Here is a 23,230-nt window from a genome sequence, read left to right as displayed (position 1 = left end):
CATAGAAAAATGTGTGCGGATTAGCCATACACATTTTCTGAGGTTGATCTCCCATCATTCATTTTAATTACAAAACGTAAAAAAAGGCCCAGGTGAGCGCACACTCCCCGTTCAGATGGTAGAATTCCTCACAGGATGACTCCTTGGGGACTAGATCCCATCCACTGCAATTTCTCATAGCGACAATGCAAAAAACCTTGCCATATTTCTTCGGAAGCAGTTTTAGTGCTCATTGTTATTATAACAATCACCTTGTCTAGCAATATGCCTGTCCTGATCTATTCCAAAACTGGAAATACTTCAAACAAGATTGTGGATTTAGACTATTACATTAGTCATCACACTGGCCTCCCCCCGCATTACGATTAAGATATTTCAGCAGGTAGAGAGTCACATTGGAGAATTTTGATGACCTTTGGTATCCGAGGTCAACGTTCATCTCCTCCAAAAAGGCAACAATGGCTTACAATCAAATGAAGTGATGCAATATAAATAGAGTCCTTGGCCAACAAGGGCCTAGCTTAGCCTTTCCAGTCCAACAGACAGGATGTCTCATCCACTACCTCAAGATTACTACCAGTACCCAAATGGGCGCTATGAGGTTTAGATCCCAGGTCATGTCATTTACTAAGTCAGGCCCCCCAAAAAGCTACCTGAAAGCACCCACTCCATCGCCAATCATCAGGGCTTCAAAATATAGAAATCACGGGGCTGCATCAGAAAATGATTGGAGGAATTAATTGATATGCTTGTATTTTTATCATGTTCTCCCAAATATGTCCCCAACTCTCTATTCCCTTCTTCCACTTTCATTGATCCGTACCAATTTGGTTGCCTAAGCTCACAAACCCCTATTCGCGGGCATGTCAGCACTATGTAATTAAACCCAAATTACAGCATAAAGAAAGACACTCCAAAATTGCAGATGCAGCAATGTTATTAATAAAGTAGTAGATGAGGTCAATCACCTTTCCTAGTGTTCTTGATGAGAGGAAGCCCTTTAAGGTAGCCTTGTATTTGTAGGATCTGTGTTTTATTCTTGATTTCTGTGAAGCACATTTCTCCTCCCACACGTTATATAGATCTCTAGGTAGGAGAATATGATCCACAGGTGTGTTGACTTCCTTTTTCACAGCTACTGAAAAGCTCAATGCAGCCTTATGGACAAGAAGGGGTTTCTTTACTACCTGCTTAAAAATGTGCTCTGCTCTGTGCCGGCAGAGATGCATTGGGAATCGGAATGCTCCACTGCCTGCACCAATATGCAGATGCAGTCAGCGAGGCGGGGATCCCCTGTGGATGCGGTCCACTTTTAGGCATTCGCTCAGAGTAGGCGGAGTCCAACGTGATCCACTGTAACGAAGGCCTCCAGATTTCTACATGGCAGATACCATTACCAAGATTGGGGAGCATGCGCATGAAGGAGGTCACCGCGGGTTCAGTCCATGATGCAGAGTTAGGCACAGGAACCAATAGTATGCCCTGTTTCCTGTGCCGAATGCCAGATCATGCGGTTAAAGATCTGAGTTCCTCACCAATGGACCGCATCGAGGAGGCAGTACCATCTGGACTCTACCCCAGGGATTCTCCGCTGTTGGTGAAATGAGGACCCTGATGTAGGTAAAGGTCTTTTGGTCAGCAGTAGAGTGATTCATGGAGGATTTTACCCTCAAGTTCATAAATATGTAGGCACCAGGACAATCAATGTGTAAACACATGTCTGGTAAAGAACAGCCTTTTACAATGACAACAGCACAGAGAGGGCAGGCCTGCAAAGAGGAAGAAACGATGCATCTTAAAAACTCCCCTTCAGCAACTTCCTGGATAACATTTTCCACTACTCCTTTAGAGTGTGCTTACTTTATTTTCAAAGTATGAAGAACAATGCAAGAGCCCTGGCCAAGTTAAGATACAGCATAAACTACATACAGATACATCATATCATATCATATCACCGACAGACCGGGAAGTTTTGGGCACTTCAGCAAACAGGTTCGAGGTTTCGTTAGTCCAATACATTGTGTACAACGAGAGCATGAATATTATTTAAAGAAGGAAATATTATAAAGACATTTTAAGAGTTCTGTTCCATTGCCACTTCCTGCCCTTTTACCATTAACATTAAACGTGTAAGGTATACATTAACTGACATATGTAATCCATGCATTAAATGGCACTACGTGGCTCGAAATGTCTCTCCCAGCGCAGAAGAGTGATGCATGGAAGGTAGTGAATTAAACAATAAACCCCGAGCCGCATCAGGTAATGCCTCGGGGCCCATAGTTACAAGATGGACTTGGGGCATTACCTGACGTGTAATGCCCTCTCGGCAAGTTGCTAATTGCTATTAATACCCCAACTTTTAGACCAGGGTACTAATAGTTACTTTTTTAAGTTGCATGAGGACATGTATGTTGCACAACTGCAAAAGAAAGTACAAAAATTGCCTCCATGGAACGGGGAGAAGGGACTTCTCCTTTTCCATAGGAGTCATTGAAAAAAGTAAACACAAAAGATGGCCACCATAGAACAGGAAGAATGGATTTCAAGTAGTACCTTCTCTCTTTCCATGGCGGCTAGGACGCAGATGCTACCAGCATGACAAAGTCAGTGTCGGACTGGTAATGACGCAGCAAGGGTCAATGAGCTTGCTTGTTATAAGCTTGGTACAAGCTCATTGACCCCGCTGGGTACTAATGAATCAGAAGCCACTAGCAACTCTCTGATTCTTTGTTTTTCAGCCTGGAATGCCATTACAGAAGGGGAAAGAGCATATTGAAACCAGGCCCGGTTCCACCCAATAAGTTTGTCTCTCGCATGAAAATCATACATGATAACATTATCCATTCCATTCGGGAGCCTCATAAATGAGTGCAAATAAACAATCCGCATAGGATGCTCTTTTTTTTAGTTGAACTCATGCATGCAGAAAGGACAGGTCACCTAATACTCAAGGGTGACCTGCGCATGTCATAGGATGCTGGACATCAGCCAAAATATGCACTTATCAGCGGCCATGCACAGATTTGTGCTAGGAGGTCACTCACGCCACTAATATAGGACTGGCTACCAGCAACTGCTGTCACATGCGAGTAATGAACAAAAAAGCATTTCTATCCCTGAGCTAGGGATAGAAATACAGTGTAACAGCAGCAGTTCATTCTGCTGCTGTCACCCTTAAAAATATACGTGACAGGGTCAGGATTTTGCCCTGTCTTGGAATGTGTATCTTGCTGTTCCTATTCCAAACCGGTTCTAGGAGATATGTTTCACTTCTGCATATTTTAAAGTCCATAACATTTGTGAATTTGAACGGTGCTTAAAAATGCAGAGAAATGCCCCTTGATTTGTCCAAATCATCAAAAAGGGGAACACAGTCATTTAAATATGAGCCTCGGTGATGTGCACATTCAAAAACCCTTTTCTGGGTTGGGCAGAAAGGATGAGATGTACCATGGTTTTCATGCCGTCTTGAACCCCTCGCATTTTGCATGGTTTGCTACAAACCCTATTCTGGGGTACTGCATTTACTCATGGCAGTTCTTTTGTGAATTGAATAGCCCTCTCCAGGACTAACTCAGTTACTCAAAGTAACTGCTTCTTCAATCGACAAGCCTTCTCCAGGAGTAACTTGGAGTTGCACATTGGCTTGCCCTGTGCACGAGTAACCACCCCAGAGTTACCCAAGGCAAATGATTTTTGGATTGGCTCCATCTGTCTTGTAGTTGTGGAGATGTCTCTGTGCACTTTCATGACCCCGAGGTTAACTACTATACGGCCCATTTTGCCTGGAGAGACACACCACCCTTTGAAAACGTGTTCAGCTTTGGACTGCCCGCGCCCCGTTTTGGGTATTATGTAAGAGTTTTGTTTGACAGGGAATGGTACAGGGCAAGGCTCTTGTCCAGCCATGAGTTGACCCCTCAAGCCAATATCCTCGTCTCTGAGGTTGGGTAGATTTGGGCGCTGAATGTAAACTGTGGGAACTGTGACTTATTACTATAACTACCCAGTACTACTTTAGTCAGTGTGGTTTGGTGTTGGGTTCCAAGTCCGATATATGGTTGTAAATTGTGAAACCAGTCTATTCTTTTTTTTTTTTTTAACTAGGTTGGGTTTAAAGAATTATATCATTGATGTTGTTATCAAACTGCTGCCAACTGCTTATCCTGCCCTTTGTTTGTACCTATTGTGCACTAATTTTTCCCTCTACATGCCCCTTCATATCTGTTTTAATTTGTCTGTCTCCCTGTCTTTTGCCAGTCAGTAAGATTCACTCTTTCCAAGTCTCTCTCTCTCTCTCTCTCTCTCTCTCTCTCTCTCTCTGTCTTTGTGTGTCTCTATCTGACTCTCCCTCGCTTGCTTCTGCTTTCTTTTTTTTTTTTTTCTGCAGCCTGTCTGTCCTTTCCCATTTTGTTTATATACAGCTCTTTCTGGTTGGGGCCAGAAAGATAGATCAGTGGACTAATGTATCCATTGCAGACATGTGTGCAGAACGTGAAAGTCACAGGTGTGACATTGTGCGGGGCAACTCATCCTTCTGTGGTCAATATAATTAAGGCATGTGATATGTGTATTGAAACCACTCTTGCCAACTCTAGACAATTCAGTGCCTATCTTTCACTACAATCTATAAGGGTATCAATGATGGCACTATTTTTGATAAGAATCCCTATGAGAGCTTGCATAATGCCAGTAGTTTTGTAAGAACATTTTAAAGTGCTTGTGCCAAAAGCACCTTTTGAGTGATCCCAGCACTGATTTGTTTCTTTCTTCCCTTTCTGCTTTCAGAAGATGAAGACTTCAGTCCAACGGAGACGCTCAACTCCTTCTGCCATCAGCAAAGCCCTCAGCAAGTCCAGGTCCCACTCCAGGTAAGGAGGGGTGTCTCCTAACTACCGCTGGCTGTCAGAAGCCACGATTTCCCTTTTCATTTATGACTATTAGTTACTTTTCTTCGACTTCATTTTCTAGTATAAACACAAAGCAAGAAACATGGCATCAGTTTATCACAGGAGGTTGTGGAGAAGAAAAGAGATGCTCTTACTGTACACCACTAGTTTATAATACTGCTTTGTAGTGCTGTATCATTGAATCAAAATCAATATTAGAAAACATTATCATTAAAAATAAGGATGAATTGAATCATTTAGTGTGTTCATAATTGTTGATAGGCAACCAATATAAAAACAATTCTCAAATGAAATATTTAGATTTAATCAGTACTTGGATTCAAGCATTATGAGCAATGAGGTTGGGCTGGAACAAAAAATAGACCTGTGCACCAATCAGTTCACGTTAAATCACATTGAATTGGTGACACCGACCAGAACTACCAACTGCACAGTGTACTCATTCATTAAACTGGTTTAAAGTGGGCCACACATATGCCCTTTGCTAGCCATTTGAGGAGCCATTTGGGCATTGGCCCATTGCACTATGTTGGTCCAACCCTGATAAGCAATTTAGATATCTAAAATCAGCACATGTCATACCTCAATGAGGGGCATTGGTGCAAAAGTCTGTGAGGTCCCACCATTAAGTAGCAACTACAGGTTTGCATTTGGGGTTGTCCCCTACACAAATGAGAGAATACCTTGTGTCAATGCTCTAATACAGAAGTATATGGAAGGGTAATTGTGCTCCTAGTGGGGGCTCAGAATAGCTGTAATCCAAGGGGTAACAGGGATTCATCAACTTAATATGATAAATGGATTGCAGATAGGTATGGCGTACCTGGGGTAAAAATGTGTGCTCTGTGAGATATGGTTACCTATTTGCATACACAATTGGTGTCATTACTTAGACCAGTGATCAGTTATAATCCTCATCAAGCCCTAGATGTACAGTAAGCAATACTCCACTGGGTATCGGACTGACCCTACTTAAATTGGCTGTCATCTGACTGAAGGTTAACAGAGAACGGATCCCCCTTGACCTAATAGATCTTAGCTCAAGTTGCTGTTTCCTGAAAGTCATAAAAGATCCCATTCTGGCCATGGTATATCTCAGGTTCTAGGGATGGTTGCATTTTGTTATGTGTGATCTCGTTTAGATGGTCCTTCATCATTCATAGCTTTATGTAAGTTGCACAAGACTTTGAAATTAGTCCTTATTTTCAATTATGGGTCTTTCAAAGCCAGGGGTTGGTGGTCAAGTGGTTTGAGCTCCAGGATGAGGCATGCAGCGCCTTTTTCTGGAAAAGTTGTGGGTGTGGATCAACCACTTAGGAGACACAAGTATGAACTGTTACAGCAGTCTACTCTAGATGTTACTAAAGCTCCAGTTACTTCCAAGTTATTCTGCATACTGAAGTCAGGCATAATGTGCTTGAGCATGCAGTACTATGCGGGTAGCTTTCACCAAGGAAATAACTTGGCAAATTCACAATTATTTTATTCGATGGCCAGGCTTCAAGAACGCATGAAACAAATGTGTACACATATCGGATCAGATCAGACGAATAGATCAGGGAGGTCATTTCACCAAAATCCCAGGGGAAGCAGGTGTGGTATAACATGACCCTTGACCTCTGATGACATCACATGAAACAATGACATTTGACCCCGCTCCCACGGGACATCGCAGGAAGTGATGGCACACAACCTTTCACCCCTTGAGAAAACAGGAAGTGGCATCATATGGCATCTTCCAAGCTCCACCTAGGTGCAATTTCTGCAAATCTCCTCTGGTGTTTTCTTGCGGCTGTCAGTTGGTCATTTTTAGCAGCTCTCCCTTCACTCATAATGCATCCACTTATATACCAGTGATGACACCATCAAGATTTCAATATTGGGCAGTGCCTTGTAAGGATTCTCACAACCAGGGTTGGACAGTTACCCTTTTCTCTTCCCCCAAGCCATGCCTCTCCCTTAAGATTGGTTTAGGAGTCTAGAACATACATATTGCAACTCCCATTTGAAATCCCTTTTTTTATGTCAACATTTTGGCAAAAGGTGCCTTCATGGCAAACCTCCATAATTTACAAATAAATGCCATATATATTCCGCTTCAGCTAGTCATGGGGATTTAATAAGTAGTTATAAACATGTAATATACTCCCCAGATACCTAATTGTACCCTCCACAAGTTCGCCAACTCTTAAATTCAGGAAATTCTCAGAGCAGCTAGAAACACATTTTAACTTGCCATTTCAATTCCTTAAGTCACAGGTAGATGAATTTTATTTCAACAACATTGCCTGAAAATCATCTTAAAAAATACATATAAATGAATGAAATGTGACTTGTGGTTGCTGAGAAAAATGCATGATTTATGATAGTCCTTTTAAACTAATGGAAAATCTTCATGTGTACACAAATCAGAGCTCTCCTGTCTCCAGGATATTTGCCTTTCCTGGCCAGCATGTGACCTGTTATCGGAAGTTGACCATCATATCGATCTGCAAACCTTCTATTTTTTTGTATTGAGTTCAGATTCCCTTGATTGCACAGACCCTCCCCACATTCTAGTCACACAATGGATAGGCATTTTGCCATTCTGTTGTTTGAATGTTGTTGGGCTGTAGGTGGTAAATATCTGTGATCCAAAAGCTTCAAAAGAGTTCTCTTACCAGACCAGAAGACCAACAGGCCTTCAGCAGGGGAGTCATTTGTGAAGTCTGCCCAACAACAAGCAAAAGGGTTTGCCTTCGGCATAAAGGGAATTTACATTTGACCCATGGAAACAAAGTGGCCTTTTTTTCAGTGGTTGCCGATATTCTGCATGTGAAGCATAATATACATTACATCTTATCAACATACTTTAAGTATCTGCCCTGATATCTTTATGTTAACAGCGGACATTTTTCGCATGTCTTGCTTTAAAACTGCAAACGCACATGCAAAGCTATTTTAGTGACAGTATTTGAAAATTCTGCTTATCATGTAAAAGGAGCTGTTGAATTTCTTCAACCACTATGAATTAATTCAACCTTCCCTTTTGTAATGGTAGGTAGGCCTATCGATTCCCAGTGCTTGTCCTTTTACATCACACTTCCTTGTGCTTCTTGCAGAAACCCTGCAAGTCTGCCTTAATAGGTCAATTTTCAGTGTGAAGTTTTTTTTGAAGGTCAGCAGGTCAATTTTCCAGTGAGCCCTTCAGTTCTGTTTTTTGGGGCGTTTGATTAAACTCTGCATCTTCTATCCAAGCTTATATATATTGGGGATCTTTAGCCCTTTTCTACATTCCCTCCTATGCCAGGGAATATATATTGTGTGCATGCTTAGCCCTTTCCTTTTGTCCCTCCTATGCCAGGGTGTATACATAATGTAAATGATTATCCCCGCCATTCAGTTCCTAATATACCAGGACGGATATATAAAGCAGATGTTTAACCCCTCTCCTAAGTCTCTGCTACCCCAAGGCAAATATATAATGTACATGCTCAGCCCGTATCTTCTGGCTCTGCTATATCAGTGCAAATAAATACTGTAAATGATCAGCCCTTCTTAGCATTCTCTGCTATCCCAGAGAAATATAAGTGGGGGTGCTCAGCCTTTCTCTTCGTTCCCAGCAATCTCACAGCAGGTATATCATGCACATTTGTTGTCCTTCTCTTCAGTCCCTTAGTCACCAGGTTAAAATATGTTGGGGATTCTCAGCAACTCTCTTAAGGTCCCTTTACCAATGTGAGATATACAATGTAAATGCCCATCCCTTCTCCTCAGTCCCTGCTATTATAGGGCAGAGGTGTGATGGGAATGCTCATTCTTTCACCTCACTGGCTGCTACTCTAGGTCAGAGGTGTGATGGGATTGCTAATCCCTTCTCCTCGACGTTTAATGGACAGGAGTGTGAAAGGAATGCTCATCTCTTTGCCTCACTCCTTGCTATTCTAGGGCAGAGGTGTGATGGGAATGCTCATCCCTTCTCATCAGATATTAATGGGTGGGAGTGTGATAGGAATGCTCATGTCTTCGTCTCACTCCCTGCTATTCTAGGGCAGTAGTGTGATGGTAATTCTCACCCCTTTTCCTCAGCTTTATTGTTATTTATTTTTTTAATTTTTATTTTCATTTTACTTATAACAACAATTTTGCAGCAAAAACTATATACATAATTACAAAGCACAGAAATACACCGCCCCCCTTATATACACCAGGTACAACACATCATGTAATGTGTAATTGTCAGATTCAATACAATGTCAGAAATGTACCCCATATCTTCATAAACAATCAATTTTTGCCCTGTTTCCTATATATACATTTTTACACATCCGCCAGATCAAGCATTTCTTTCAACCTGTCCTCCTTCTTTAAAGAGATGTCAGATTTCCAATTCCTAAGGATGATTTTTTTCCCATCATGGCTCCCCTAAATACCCACTTCTTTTGGCTTTGAGTGAGCATTTCCAAGGTACCATCATTTTCCAGTATTAATGTCTCAAAATCTAAACCCATTGATTCATCCAAGACCTTTTCCATGGTCACACCAATATCATCCCAAAATGCACGCACTTTCCTGAAATCACACATCATATGTTCCATTGTACCAGTTTCATGAGCACATGCCCAATGACAGAGTCATCTTTCAAACCTCGCTTCCATAATCTGTCAGGTGTCCAATAAACCCTGTTTAATATCTTTATGTGTCTTGTTCTCTCAGTCAAACCAAGGGAACAAAATTTGACATCAGCACACATCCTTGCCCATGTCTCCACTGTAATGTCAGAACCAATTCTTCGACTCCACTCATCTCTGAGCTGAACATTGTCTTTGTATTCATTTACTATTTGTTTGTACACCCGGCTAGATAAACCACCTTCACCCACCAACGACTTTCTCGTGAGAAAATCCAGATTTAACCTTGCCTGGAAATTAATCTCACCAACCGCAATCTTCAATTTCCTGAAATCCGAAAACCTGAAATTTTCAATATGAAATTGTTGCTGTAGCTCTCTAGCACTCATCAATTTCCCCTCCTTAAATAGATCATCAATCCAACACCACCCAAAAACCAATCTGCCCAGAATAGTGTCTTATTTTCAAATCTAATAGAGGGATTCAACCATAATGACGGACCAGCATCTCTACATGCTTCCACACCCAGCAAATCATTCAACCTCTTCCAGGAGTTTTTCAGACAGTCAATGGATCCTTCACACTTCTCGCTCTTGATTCTGTAGTCAGTAGGGCTCTTGGTGACAGAGGACCATTACTACTTGCTTCCGCTGCAGCCCATTCATCAGGTATCGGTGCCAAGAAATCAATTATAAAATCACAAGTGAAGGCAAGGTGATAGGCTCTAAAGTTCAGCATACCATCTTTAAAGCATTAACCTTCCCCCATAATGAAAGATTTAATAAACTCCAACGTTCCAGATCGTCTTGAAAATCCTTACATATCGTATTCATGTTCACCTTCACCAAATCACTGATCTTTGGAGTTATCCAGATACCAAGATATTTGATTTTATCTGGGCACCATCTAAACCCTAGACCAGTCACATAATGTTTATTACAGCAAAGTACCAGGGGCATCACCTCTGACTTTGTCCAATTCACTTTATATCCCAAGATGGCTTTAAATAATCTCAAAATTTCCATTAGAGTCGGTAGTGACTGTTCCAAGTCTCGGAGAACCAGAAGAATGTCATCAGCAAATAACCATACTTTTTGTTGTCTTCCCCAACACAACAATCCTTTTATATAGGGATCATCTCTAATCATAGCTGCCAGGGGCTCAATCGCAATAACAAATAGCGAAGGGGAAAAAGGACACCCCTGTCTTGTCCCTCTTTCCAATTTAAAAGATGCTGAGCGTCTACCATTGGTGTTAACCTCAGCTGTAGGGTCTGAATATAGTAGCTTAACCCATGACCTGTATTTTACCCCAAATCCCATTTTTTCAAGGACCAAAAAGAGGAATTCCCAATCCACTCTATCAAATGCCTTCTCTGCATCCAAAGAGAAAACAGCAGCTCCGTCCAACGGATCAGTTGCTTTATCGATCGTATGAAACAGCCTTCTAATATTACTAGATGTCTTCCTACCCTTCAAAAATCCTGATTGATTCTCATTGATCAAGACATTTTCCAGTCTAATAGCCAAGACCTTTGCCAGAATCGTATTATCCGTGTTAATAAGACTAATCGGCCTATAACTCCCTGGAAGTGTCTCATCTTTCCCCTTCTTAGGAAAAACAGAAATTGTTGCGTGTCTTGTAGATGTTGGTAAGAGACCATTTGCCAAAGAAGCCACATATACATCCTTTCGCAAGTCAAGGGCCGAATCTGGTAACAACTTTTAGAACTCTACTGGAAAGCCATCATGCCCTGGCGACTTTCCCACATTCAATCGATTAATAGCCCCCATGATCTCATCCAGTGTCAACTCCGCCTCTAGTAGCTGAGAATCATCGTCGGAAAGTCTGGAAACATTCACTTTCTCAAGAAAGTCAACACCCCCAATATTCCTATCGGATTCATTCCGGTATAAATCAACATAATAGTCCCGAAAGATGTTTCGTCCATCATTATCTTGAATCGACACAATAGAACGTTCCGATTCTCTCTTCTTCAGCCTGTAGGCTAGCCATTGGTCACATTTCTCTCCTTTCTCAAAATACACACACTTCAAGTTGTGGTGTTTCTGCTCCGTCCGCTCCTCAATTATATTCTTCAGTTCCCTTTTCAATTTCAACAGTTTGGCCATACCAACCAAGTCTCGGGGATCTGCCATTGTCCTCTTAGACAAGTCACTAATTCTCATTTCCAGTTCCTCGTGTCTAGTAACATGTTTCTTATTTAAACCAGACGTTAAATTAATCAAATAGTCACGCATGGTACACTTCAAGGCTTCCCATACAATCTCTGGTCTCAAATCACCCATGTGATTTTCAAATATGTAAAATTCAATTTCGGTCCTCATTTTTTGAACTTCCTCCTCCATTTGTAAGACTGCAGTATTCATTCTCCAATTAGATTGTCTCTGTTCATCACAAACCAATTTAATACACATTGTTACATGTGCGTGATCAGTCAGAAGAATAGAACCAATTTCACTTGCTCTATGATTCTCAGTCATTTTCCCAGCTGTCAATAACATATCCAGTCTAGAATAAACAGAGTGTGCCCCTGAGTAGAAACTATATTCTTTAGTAAATGGATGTTCCAACCTCCAACAATCTTGTAGGGCATGTTCCTCAAGCAGGTTTTTCAGAGATAGATAGTGACGATCAGTCTGCTTAACCTTCACTGATACACTTCTATCCAAATCTGTATTTAAAACAGTATTAAAATCACCACCTAGAATAATATTATCCGTACCTAAATCTTGCAATGATTGAGCTACGTTCCTATAGAATGACCCATCATCTACAGATGGGGCATAAATATTACACAAAGCCACAATACAACCCTGGATATTAACGAGTAGTGCCACCATTCTTCCTTCCCGATCTGACAATTCATGCAATACCTTTATTGGCAAATTTCTCCGAATCAATATAGCTACTCCTCTTGACCTCGTGGAGAAGGAGGAGCCATAGACCATCTCACCCCAACCCTTCTTAAGGTTTCCAATTTCATCTTTAAGAAGATGGGTTTCTTGAATAGAACAAATGTCACTTTTTAAATCTCTTAAATAGGTCATAACCTTCATCCTTTGTTTGTAATTGTTTGATCCATTAACATTCCATGTGACCACACGTAAATCAGTGGCCATCTTCCTCACCCCACTGTTCATGTCAAAGTTTTCAATGAAAAGTGTCTCAGTCAAACGTAGAAACCCTGACAAGCGGCAATCAGATGTGAACCTGACCCCCCCTTCTGAAATAGAAGCAAGTCAGCAACAACAGATATATTTTACAAACTAAGTACAACATTTTAAACAGTCCAGTGTCCTGGACACCTCTACTATGAACTAATGAACATTTTATACTAATATTAAATCAGCTGAAAAACCCATATATTAGACAAACATCACCACATCTATATCAGATTCAAAACTCATTAATCACTGTAGAGACACTCCCCCCTCAATCATACCAATAGATATAATGACTTAACAACCATCCTAGACCCTATGACATACCGAGCACATCGCAAAATTTCAATCTGGTCAAAGTCCCAAATTAATATCATCCTTCCATAAACGCCATTTTATACAACCCCTCACGAAAAACACACCATAATTTCACAAACCATAAGAAATGTTCTTTCATACCAATTCTCTGAAACACAATTATTCCACATAGATATATAGTTTCAACAAACATAACAGCCAACATTTAATATCCTCTCAACATAATCATACCAATCCACCATAGTATTTGGGATAACCAAGGATTATAGCCACATCACATCAAAGAGTATGCCGCCTTTACCTGTGGATCCGGTCTTTTAAATTTCCCCTACACTCATTAACCAATGCCACAATGCTCATCTTTTTAATAGAACCTATGTTTATATGACATTTGTCTCTCACCTTCTCTAAAAGTACACATACTTCAGTATCGTGGATTTGAATAAACTTTATCAACCCTCCGTAGAGCAGCCGATAGACTCCTTCAAGAATCACATTTAAAATAACAAATACAACAAGTATTTCAATATTCGGCAATAGGAAAAAATGTGTACTCTGAACTATTGGACAAACCTGAAGCATTGGTAGTATATCACCAAAATCAACCTCATGTAACCACGATTCCCCCATCTAAACAGCAGATGTTAACAGCACCACTCAAACCTGGTATTCCCAACGCCCTTTCCTTTAGGCCAGCCTATCAACATTCAAGTATCAACTAAATCCTTGAGTGTGTATTCGAGATGCAGCAATTAAGTAATAGAGTCAATTGTAGTGCATGTAGTGACACATGCAGTCTCCTCACCCCGATATCTGAACCAACATGAAAGTCAATTAGACCACTACTGATCTCCAGTTTCCAAAATATACCATATTATAACTAGCAATACATTTCAGCAAACATTAAACATCCACCTCCGAATTATTAGGTTTCTTCTGTACATCCGCGCATACATAGCAATGACTATATTTGAATTAACGAACCTAACATGTGATTGAATAAATGTGAGAAAGAACATAAATAATTAAAAACATTCCAGAGTTATGTCTAAAAAATGCAAGAAATACTCATTCAAAACATTAGCTGTGAAAAGACACATTACGCATAGCCTATAGACTAACTGTGTCGAATATTACATTACCACATTACTTCCGCTTATACTTCTACGCATATAACATGGATGTAAATCAGCAGGGCCATTGTTAAAACAAAAGCCACCAAAGGAAATGGATCGAAGCCGCAGGGAAAGGAGATGAGAATGGTAAATCACGAGAGAGAGAGTGGAAAGTATGCTGAAGGGAGATGGTCTCTTAGTTAACAAGATTCTCATGTAGGGTTATCGGTCTATATTAGAAGATACATTTCATTTCACATAATTTTTGGTTCCACATTGAGGGCTAGCAATGCTAGAATAACATATACTACATTGAGATCTAACTCTTATGTATAATTGCGGGGAATACCCGGGGGATATCTCACCCCTTTTTTCCCTGCGCTTTCCATCATCCTCTCTCCCACACAATGACTTGACAGCCCAAACGATCCACAAGTGGACAGAGCCAGCATTGCCCCCACCCCCACTGTATAGGAATCTACACTGGGAAAGCTATGTACACTATGAGCATGCAAACACTTACATTAAAGGCATCCGTTCCAGAGAAGACATATAGCAATGACATTACTGACTCTGGCATTAATGTTGCTTGGCTAGGGATATAGTATAGACTGTGGCATTGTAGATCATAATCCCATAACCTTAAAGACATCCGTGTTGGCAACATAATAAAAGGGTGATATGCAATTTCTAAACCGTTTAAGATATAACCTATAAACAGTAAAATGAACAACCAACAATGCCAACAAGTTACAAAACCTTAAGGTAAAAGTCTTGTGAAGTTCCAGCGCAGAACCAGGTAATGTATGACTCGTAGATTGGTGACTTTGTGTGAATTTTAGCATTTCAGCATTGGCATTCACATCAATTGAAGACCCCACCTCTTCATAGATAGTAATCTCTATATAGATATGAACGTATCAATAAAGAAGTGGTTGTCTCTCTTATACAGTTATAATCGACACGCTCACTCTTCACCGGAAAGCAGCTATCACATCGCCAGACTGGGGGTATCTACATTGCCTCATGAATGTCAAGCAGACAATCCTTGCAACGACTGGATTACCCCTGCAACTTCGCGCCATGTAATCTTCATATCATCTGTAAAGTTTATGGTAGAAGCCAAAGGTGATTCCTGAACTACGGGATAGAAGACATGATCCTCCAGCCGACATACCACGTGAACTGACCTCAAAGGCTGAAGTAGGGGTGAATATAAGGCAGATAACTGTTCCTGCTCATTAAAGGCCCAGCTCCAAAAGCATTGTAGTCATAACAAAATGAAATTACCAGAAATCACTGGCAACAAGCAGTTCCAAGTCTCCAAACCTCTCCCGCAGAAATCCACTCATATCCGAGGGCACCACGCAGTGAGATTCCCCTGCAAGAAACTACAACAAGACCATGGATAAGCCATCAAGGTTAGTAGGCTTCTGGTGCATGAGGCAAGGCAATGGGGCAATGCGTGCAACAGCATATAAGACAGCACTTACAAAGAGACCATTCAGGAGGACAGAGGGGTGGGCAGGACTGTCAATCCATGGTGCCTGCAGTCCAAGAGGCTCTCGGTACAGGTACAGTTAGATAGGCACAATACGGAGACTGGTCCCAACAGCAGTTCAAGCTTTAGGGCAAGCAGTAGCAAGGTGACAGCCTTGGATCCCCACTCCCGAGTCTAAGCTCATCAGTATTGCACCGCAGGACCCGAAGCACCTTGCTGGTGTGAAGATGGTGCAGGCACACCAACATCTCAGATGGGTGCAACGGTGAGCGGCAAACAGGCTGTGCTCAGAACTGCCCTCTGTTCCAAACATCACTGGCTAGCCTGATTGAGGGGATAAGGCACATTACGTTGCTATAATGATCCACATACACTGAGTCTCACCTGATGGGCGGGTGCATTCCGATCCGGCCACACTGTGATTTAGCCACCCAACATGTACAGGAACCCAGCGGCACTCACCGACATGCTGAAGATCCTTCGCGGGCCGACATGAGCCGACGGATTTATTTATGTTCGCTTTCATGTTTAGGGCTTCATACTTCCTGAAAGTACATAGAGGACACGCATAAGGCACGTTAGAGGATGCTTTCCTCTAATTCCTTCGGCGCAGCACACGAAGACTCGAATTCCATTCATGGAGGTCAGTATTCATTTAAAAATCAGATCGTTCTAAAAGTCTAACGTTTTTAACCCATCAGCGCCATTTTAACTATTAAAAGTCAATCAGGGGGAGTTTAAAAAAAAGAAAAAATTAATATTCAAAATCAATGTGGTGATGTTAAAGCACAAAATAGAAAACACTAAGTGCACTTATCCTTCAATGGCTCCAGCCATGCCATGGCCTCTTTAGGGTCAGATGTGCTCCTTTCACCATCTTGTAGAGCCAAAGTTAGCAGATTCACCCTATTTAGGAAAGTTGTTATGCCCAGCAGTCTCGCCAGATCCTTGGCTTCTTTAAATGATTTCCTGATTATCAAAGCTTCTCTTGGTTAGTCAGGATACACAAATATTTGTTTACCTTTAAAGTAGGTGTTTCCTTTCTTCCTTGCAGCTCCCAGAATGGCTTCTTTAGTCCTGGAGTTCATTAGTGTGATCAAAATATGTCTAGCTCTTGGGCTAGTGTTTCTCCCCACTCTATAGATATTGTCTATATCTCCAGGGATTATTTGTTCACAGACATAGCAGTGTCGGGGGGAAATTCTGCCGGGGTCGGCCGGGCCGTCCGCAGACCTCCGGGCAGGGAGGCCCCAACTCCTCCCGTATATCCCAGATGAGATAGAGTATGAGACGCACACAAGGAGCAAGGCGACTCTGCTGTTTATTTATACAAAACGGCAGGGATGGGTCAAGGAGCGTACGCGTCCGTCCTGACACACACATAATCGTGGGGCTCGCAGGCCCTTTTTACTGCATTATGACGCGCTACTTGCGTCACTTCAGAAAGTTAACAAAAAACCTATCGCCACTCTTAATTGGTTGCTCGAGTGGTAGGGTTAGTATAGTACACATATAGAGAATGATATTAGTGGACAAGGTGTAGTCAGGTGGTATATCTGGGTTGTCCCTACAATTAGATACATAAGAATTGTTACATGAAGGCTCCTGAGGATTGGCTAATGTTACTGACGTCTGAGATAAGAGCCCCATGTTCTGATTGGTGCATCCGTGAGCTCCCCAGCCTGGGACCATCGTTGTTCCCAGCTCTCGGTGTACCTGTGTTTGCAACAATGTTTCAATATGGGTACGTGCAGACAATGTGAGGATTTATTCATAGGTGGAAGGCTGATCGCTCCCGCTGACCGCTCCCACTGTAGCAGGTGTCCATTGAGCCTTTCAAGTGTCTCGGCCTGTGTCTCGTAGTGAGGGACCCAGACGCCTTTTCTCTCCTGGGTTTTGGCATCTCGTCAGATTCGGCTTGGTCACGTGAGGCGGGACCGTGTTTGAGGCAGAATTCTGCACAATTAATATTGCTTTTCCACTGTGTGTCTGGTTTAATTTGTAGATATGACTTTAACGTTGGTACGCGGAGTACGAGGTTGCAACATCGTGCCTTTGATGATTTGTTCTTGGATGTGGGCTTGCAACATTGCGACCTTGGCTGGTTGCTCCATCGGGTTCTTTCTGCAGGATCAGCAACCTGACTCTTGCTTTGTTAATGTCCACGGGAGCTCTTGTTTGAGGCCTACTTGGGCCTGGTGCTTAAGTAGTCTGTTTGGTGCATAGGTGCTTTAGATTATAGTAGCATACATTTCCATGACCAGTATCGTGTTTCCATTATACCTCTCATGGTGGTAACGGGTTTCAAGGGAAGCGTGAGCAAGCGTTATAGATGAGCTCATGATGCATCTTGCGTTTCTGCATTCTGAAAGCCTATGTAAAAATAATAAAGATGCACGTCCGTGAATATGCCTGTCGCCTACGTCAGAGCACTGAGTATGTTCTTCGTGTAAATTGGTGTGGAAATGTTAAGTGTGTATACTTGTACAGATGTGCTTCCCGTTGTCTAGGTCGTCATGGCATCTCTAACGACGTGTGGTTTTTAGTCTAGCTGATCCGAGCCGCAGGTGCCGGCATGGCCAGTGCGGGCTGCTGGGCAGGCAGGTGGACACATCCGTATGTTCCTGTACCAGGGTACCTGGTCGTCTGGTAAATGGACAAACTCTTCCCGCGGCGGTGGCTGGGCCGTGACCCTCTAGGCCAAGCGCGAGAGGTGAAGGACGGGAGTCTGGTCTTCCATTCTCCCACTTCAGTCCCCCCTCTGGTCGACTTGTCGACCACAAACATATCCTTCTCGTTATCTCCTCTTACCCTCCATATCTTAGTTATCCCTCCGAGATGTCCATAATGGTTTACATGATCTTCAAATGACCAATACATGTATTCACATGTTCCTCCAGGAGTACAGTATACCCATCTTCCTATGTAGCTCCTGGGGTTCCTTGGGTTCTCAATCTTCACTGATGGTGGGTCTAGATGATTGGTGATGATTTGGGTGCGCAACTTCTCCCTTTCTTGTATTATCACACCTGTATGCTGGCCGTCATCTGCTGGCATTAAGGGGTGCATTCCCACCATTTCCAGCAACTCGTCAGTCGTGCGTGCTTTCCGGGCCTTCCAAAATCTAATTATGATCAGGGTAGCTCCAGCCAAAATAGCACATCCCACTATTATTTTCAGTCCATCTGACAGCCAAGATGGCATCCATGACCATAATAGTGAAAACCAGCTCTTATCCTTGGTTACACCGTTACTTTCGTCCATCATTTTGGAGTGCATCTGGGCCAATTGTGAAACTGCTTCTGTCAGTGTACCATTGTCAGCATCGTTGGCAGGTATGAACGTGCAGCAAGATTGTCCTATTTTTGCACAGACTCCTCCTTCCATTGCTGTGAGAAGGTCCAATACATATCTGTTCTGGAGTGCAACCATCCTTACAGCTCGCAGCTCCTCTTTAATTGCGTTGAACCCATTTACTGTTGAATTGATGGTCATCATTAGTTCCCACCTTGTTATTTGGAGCCATTTTGCGTTTGCGTATGCCTGCAGTCCCGGATGTATTATTGAGGAGAAGAACATTGCTGCTCTGCTGAATAGTCTATGTTCTGGCGGTATTGATGTTAGTTCCGTTTCCGACCTTCCCCTCAGGTAATTTCCTGTCAATGGCTCTCCTTGTCTTTTTCTCCTGTTTAGGACAGTATCATTGCTGTTGGTCCTGTTTCCTTGCTCCTTCTGAAGTGGTGCAGATCTCTTTCTTCTCTTATCCCCTTCATCCATTTTAGGAAATTTCGCCACATCGACATGCTTCTTAGGTACCACTAGTGATGGTACATTGACGTGTACCATTGTGCACACACCATTCCACAGGGGAGGCAGTGTATGATATGCCTTTTCCCCACAGGCCCAATAATGGTCCATTATTACTGCTGTTCCCGCTCCCCCCTCAGGCAACTCCATCACGCTTGCACAATTGGTGTTATATCCTACGTCCACCTCTCCTTTATGCTGGTAGCATACTTTAGGTGCAGTCAATGGTAGTATAGTTATCGGGTCTTCATCTTCTTCTACCCACGTGAGCATTGGTACATACTTGATCCACGTCGTCCAACATCGATGATTGTGTGTCTCGATAGTTGAGATAGTTTCTTTTGTTACCATGTTGCTGCCAATCACTCCTATCTCCCAGCTGTTGCCCAGGAACACCTTTCCTGTTATCGTCAGTAGCGGCCTCTCCCAGCATCCTTGTTTACCCGGAACTTCAGTTGCGTACCAATCACATGGTAGGTACTGCAGTGTTACCTTCTTTGTTTCTCCTTTTGCAGGGCCACTTGTTATGTACCTGAATGCTTCAGCATGTAAACTGGTCTTGTGATAACTCAGATAGGTCTTGAGGAAGTTGTTTTCATATGGGTATGAGTCTCGTGTTTTCCATGTCATGTGCACTACTGTTCCTTGAAATCTTCCTTTCGTTTGGAACAGGGCCAAATATATTATGCACTGTGCTGTTTTTTCATCTATTTCTGTGGCAACAAATGTTCGTGAAGCGCTCATGGCGTATGGTATTAATGAGCAAACGTAACAGCTATCCTCAGTTGTCTGCTTACCAATGCGGGTCATGTGTTGGTACCATATGTTGTTTGTGACGTGTGCTGAATCTTGTACATAATTATCAATGCCTTTATTGTCTGAGTACGTGCTGCGTTTAACTCTATTTTGCTTGGGTGCAAAATTACGATTACCACCTGACGTAACACCTGTTGCAGCAGGGGACGGGGGTATATTAAGTTTGGGTGCAGCAATAAAATCAATAGCAAAGCTGTACTGCCAGACAGAGGCAGCCAAGAACCCGGTGATCATAAAAATCCCTATTATTTTTATTACATATGCTAATTTCACCGGCATTTTGCTCTTACCTTGATGCGGTCCTGGCAGCTTATTCTTGCGACGTTACAGTTGCCCGCCTAAAAATTCTCAAAAGTGCTCGTTATTAAATGTTAGTTTTGTTTCCTTTAAGCTCTCCCTATCAAGTGGTCATTCAGTGCCCAGGCGAAGAGCTGCTCCCACGCTACTCTAAGTGATGGGTCTCTTAGGACCGGCAAGTATGGGCGGAGGTGGGGCATGTAATATTCTATGGCCAGGAGGAAGGCTGTGTAGTACACACGTACCCTTCTCCTTTTTAGGTATGTTGGCCTCTTTATTTCGTATACAAATTGGTGTGACAATTCTTCTGGGTAGTTATCGTCTGGCAGCACCATCTACGCCTGTACACTGAACTTGTTAATTAGCTTTTCTTAACAATACAATATTACGCAGTTCCTGTATGTGCGAGAGAAAAAGAGAACATTCACGTGTTTACATGTGTATTGGTGCAAGCAATGTCCTTTAGTTTTAGTTACAACTGTACTTAGGAGTCAATGGGGGGGGGGTTTGCGCTCAGATGGCGGAAGTATTTTTACTCTTTGAGCGCGTGACCATGGGGTGGGCAGTATGGGGATCACCCCTTTCTTCGTCAGTTATCGTCTCCGAGGGAACAATTGGGTCGTTGTCTGTGGTGGAACTTTCTTCCGCTGTCGGCGATGTTGTTGCTGTTCGTCCAACGGACCTGTCGTTGGCGCTGGGGCGGGTCTGCAGTTTGTAGATCTTTACGTCATGTAGGTGGTTCCAGGCACGCTTATCCTTTAGTTTTACTGCTCTTGTTGATACGTCCTCTACCAGATGGGGGCCAGTGAACCTCTTCTCGTGCCACCTTCTATTGAAATTGCGAAGTAGTACGTGGTCACCTTTGGCAAGTTTGCACGAGTTCTCCTTTCCCAATTCCGTACTTTCGTCTTTTTCTTGATTGCTGGTAGACCCGCCCCGTGTGCGCTCGAGCTGTTGAGACACAAACACGACACTAGTAATCAAAGAAGACACATATTGATACATTTCATCTCCTAACACATTCGCTGAACTTTCGTTATCGGTGAATGCCCTTGACGTTGGTGTTAGGGGAAGGCGCATTTGACGTCCAGTAACCACTTCGTGAGGGGTGAGGTGGTGGTCGGACCCTGGCCTGTTTCTAAATTCAAACAATGCTAACGGAAGGCAATACAACCAACTTTTCTTTGTTGTTTGTTGTATTTTAGCAATTGCCTCCTTCAACAGGCCATTCAGGCGTTCACATACACCATTAGCCTGTGGGTGGTATGCACATGCAAATTTGTGTTTAATGTTCAGCAGGGATGTAATATGCTGGAACATTTCATTTGCGAAATGGGGGCCGTTGTCTGATCTTAACACCTCGCACACTCCCCACCTGGGGAAGACCTCCCTTACTATGAATTTGGCTGCTCTAAACGCATCAGGGTGTGAACAGGGCCCTGCTTCAATCCACCTAGAAAATGGACATACTACTACAATCATATACCTATTGCCTTGACAGATGTTGATCATATCAACATAGTCAATGTGAAGGTGCCGAAAAGGTCCTTCTGGCCGGGGTATTGTACCTCTTATCACTTTTAGAGTATGACCGGCCGTAAACTGTTGACATGTGAGGCAATTGCTGATAAAATTTGACACATGGGAGGTTAACTCGGGACAAAACCAATCTTCTCTAATTCGTGTTGCAATTATTTCCTTGCCTGTATGGGCAGGGTGATGTAATTGGCTCAAGGCGGTATTTAACAGTGCCAACGGTATTACAACTTTCCCAGTGCCACCCTGGCGCCATAGTGCGTCGGTTGGTGACATTGTGCATCCTCTTTTCACCCATACTTCTTTTTCGGCCATTGGTGCAGCCGCTTGTAGCTCCATAATCTGTGTTGCTGGGAGATGGGTGTACCCTTCTCTTATTAACATTTCCCTCGCTATTCCCCTCCCTCTCCCTCTCTGTGAGTCTGTGGGGTTCCATATCTCACCAAAATATGCAGCATATTTCGCATGTGCGTCTGCTGCTGCATTTCCTTTTGACACGTAGTCTTCTCCATTGGTGTGTGCGGTGCATTTTACTAGGGCTAGTTCTTGGGGGTCGTTTATTACTTCAATTAGTTCAGCCAACAAGAGGGCATGTTGTACTGGAGTGCCATCAGCTCTCCTAAACCCTCTCCTTCTCCATTTTGATAGCCCTGAGTGGACAGTGGATGTAACATATGCACTGTCGGAATATATAGTTACTCTTTTATTAAAACTTTCCTTTAATGCCAATATTAGTGCAACGAGTTCCGCCGCTTGAGCAGAGTAGTGCTGTGGTAATTGTACACACTTCATAGCCACACACACCGGCGCCTCCATCATTTTTACTACTGCTGCCCCAGTCCTTCGTATCCCATCTCCTTGATCAATAGTTGATGACCCATCAATAAACAAAAGCTCACCTCCCTCTAGTGCGTTTTCTTCAACTTTCCTAGTACATGAGTATATTTCAGTTACTTGGGTGCAGTCGTGGGCGTAATCTCCCTCTTCAATTACTTCTGCTAGGAACCTTGCAGGGTTAACCGTGCTACATCTAACAATTGCCAGTTCAGCTTTAGACAAAATAATCTCATAACCTGATGCCCTCTGTGTCGTTAACGTGGACTTAGGTTTATTCAATATCGCAAATAGTGCA

The 23,230-nt window shown here is 42.7% G+C and overlaps 1 protein-coding gene across 2 annotated transcripts in view; it reads left to right on the top strand.

Moving 5' to 3' along the window:
- The window catches only part of LOC138480760 (rho GTPase-activating protein 20-like), a 477,633-nt gene that overhangs the window by 239,388 nt on the left and 215,015 nt on the right, over window positions 1–23,230 (top strand). For both annotated transcript variants that reach the window (XM_069612494.1, XM_069612495.1), the window contains exon 2: window positions 4,792–4,874. In XM_069612494.1, coding sequence (XP_069468595.1) covers window positions 4,792–4,874 — 83 coding nt within the window. The remainder of the gene's footprint in view (window positions 1–4,791; window positions 4,875–23,230) is intronic.

This window comes from Ambystoma mexicanum, chromosome 5p (assembly GCF_040938575.1).
Source record: "Ambystoma mexicanum isolate Mex_15411 chromosome 5p, UKY_AmexF1_1, whole genome shotgun sequence".
Lineage (NCBI taxonomy): Eukaryota > Metazoa > Chordata > Amphibia > Caudata > Ambystomatidae > Ambystoma > Ambystoma mexicanum.
The sequence above is the reverse complement of the archived record's forward strand: the minus strand, read 5'-3'. Positions and strand labels throughout refer to the sequence as shown.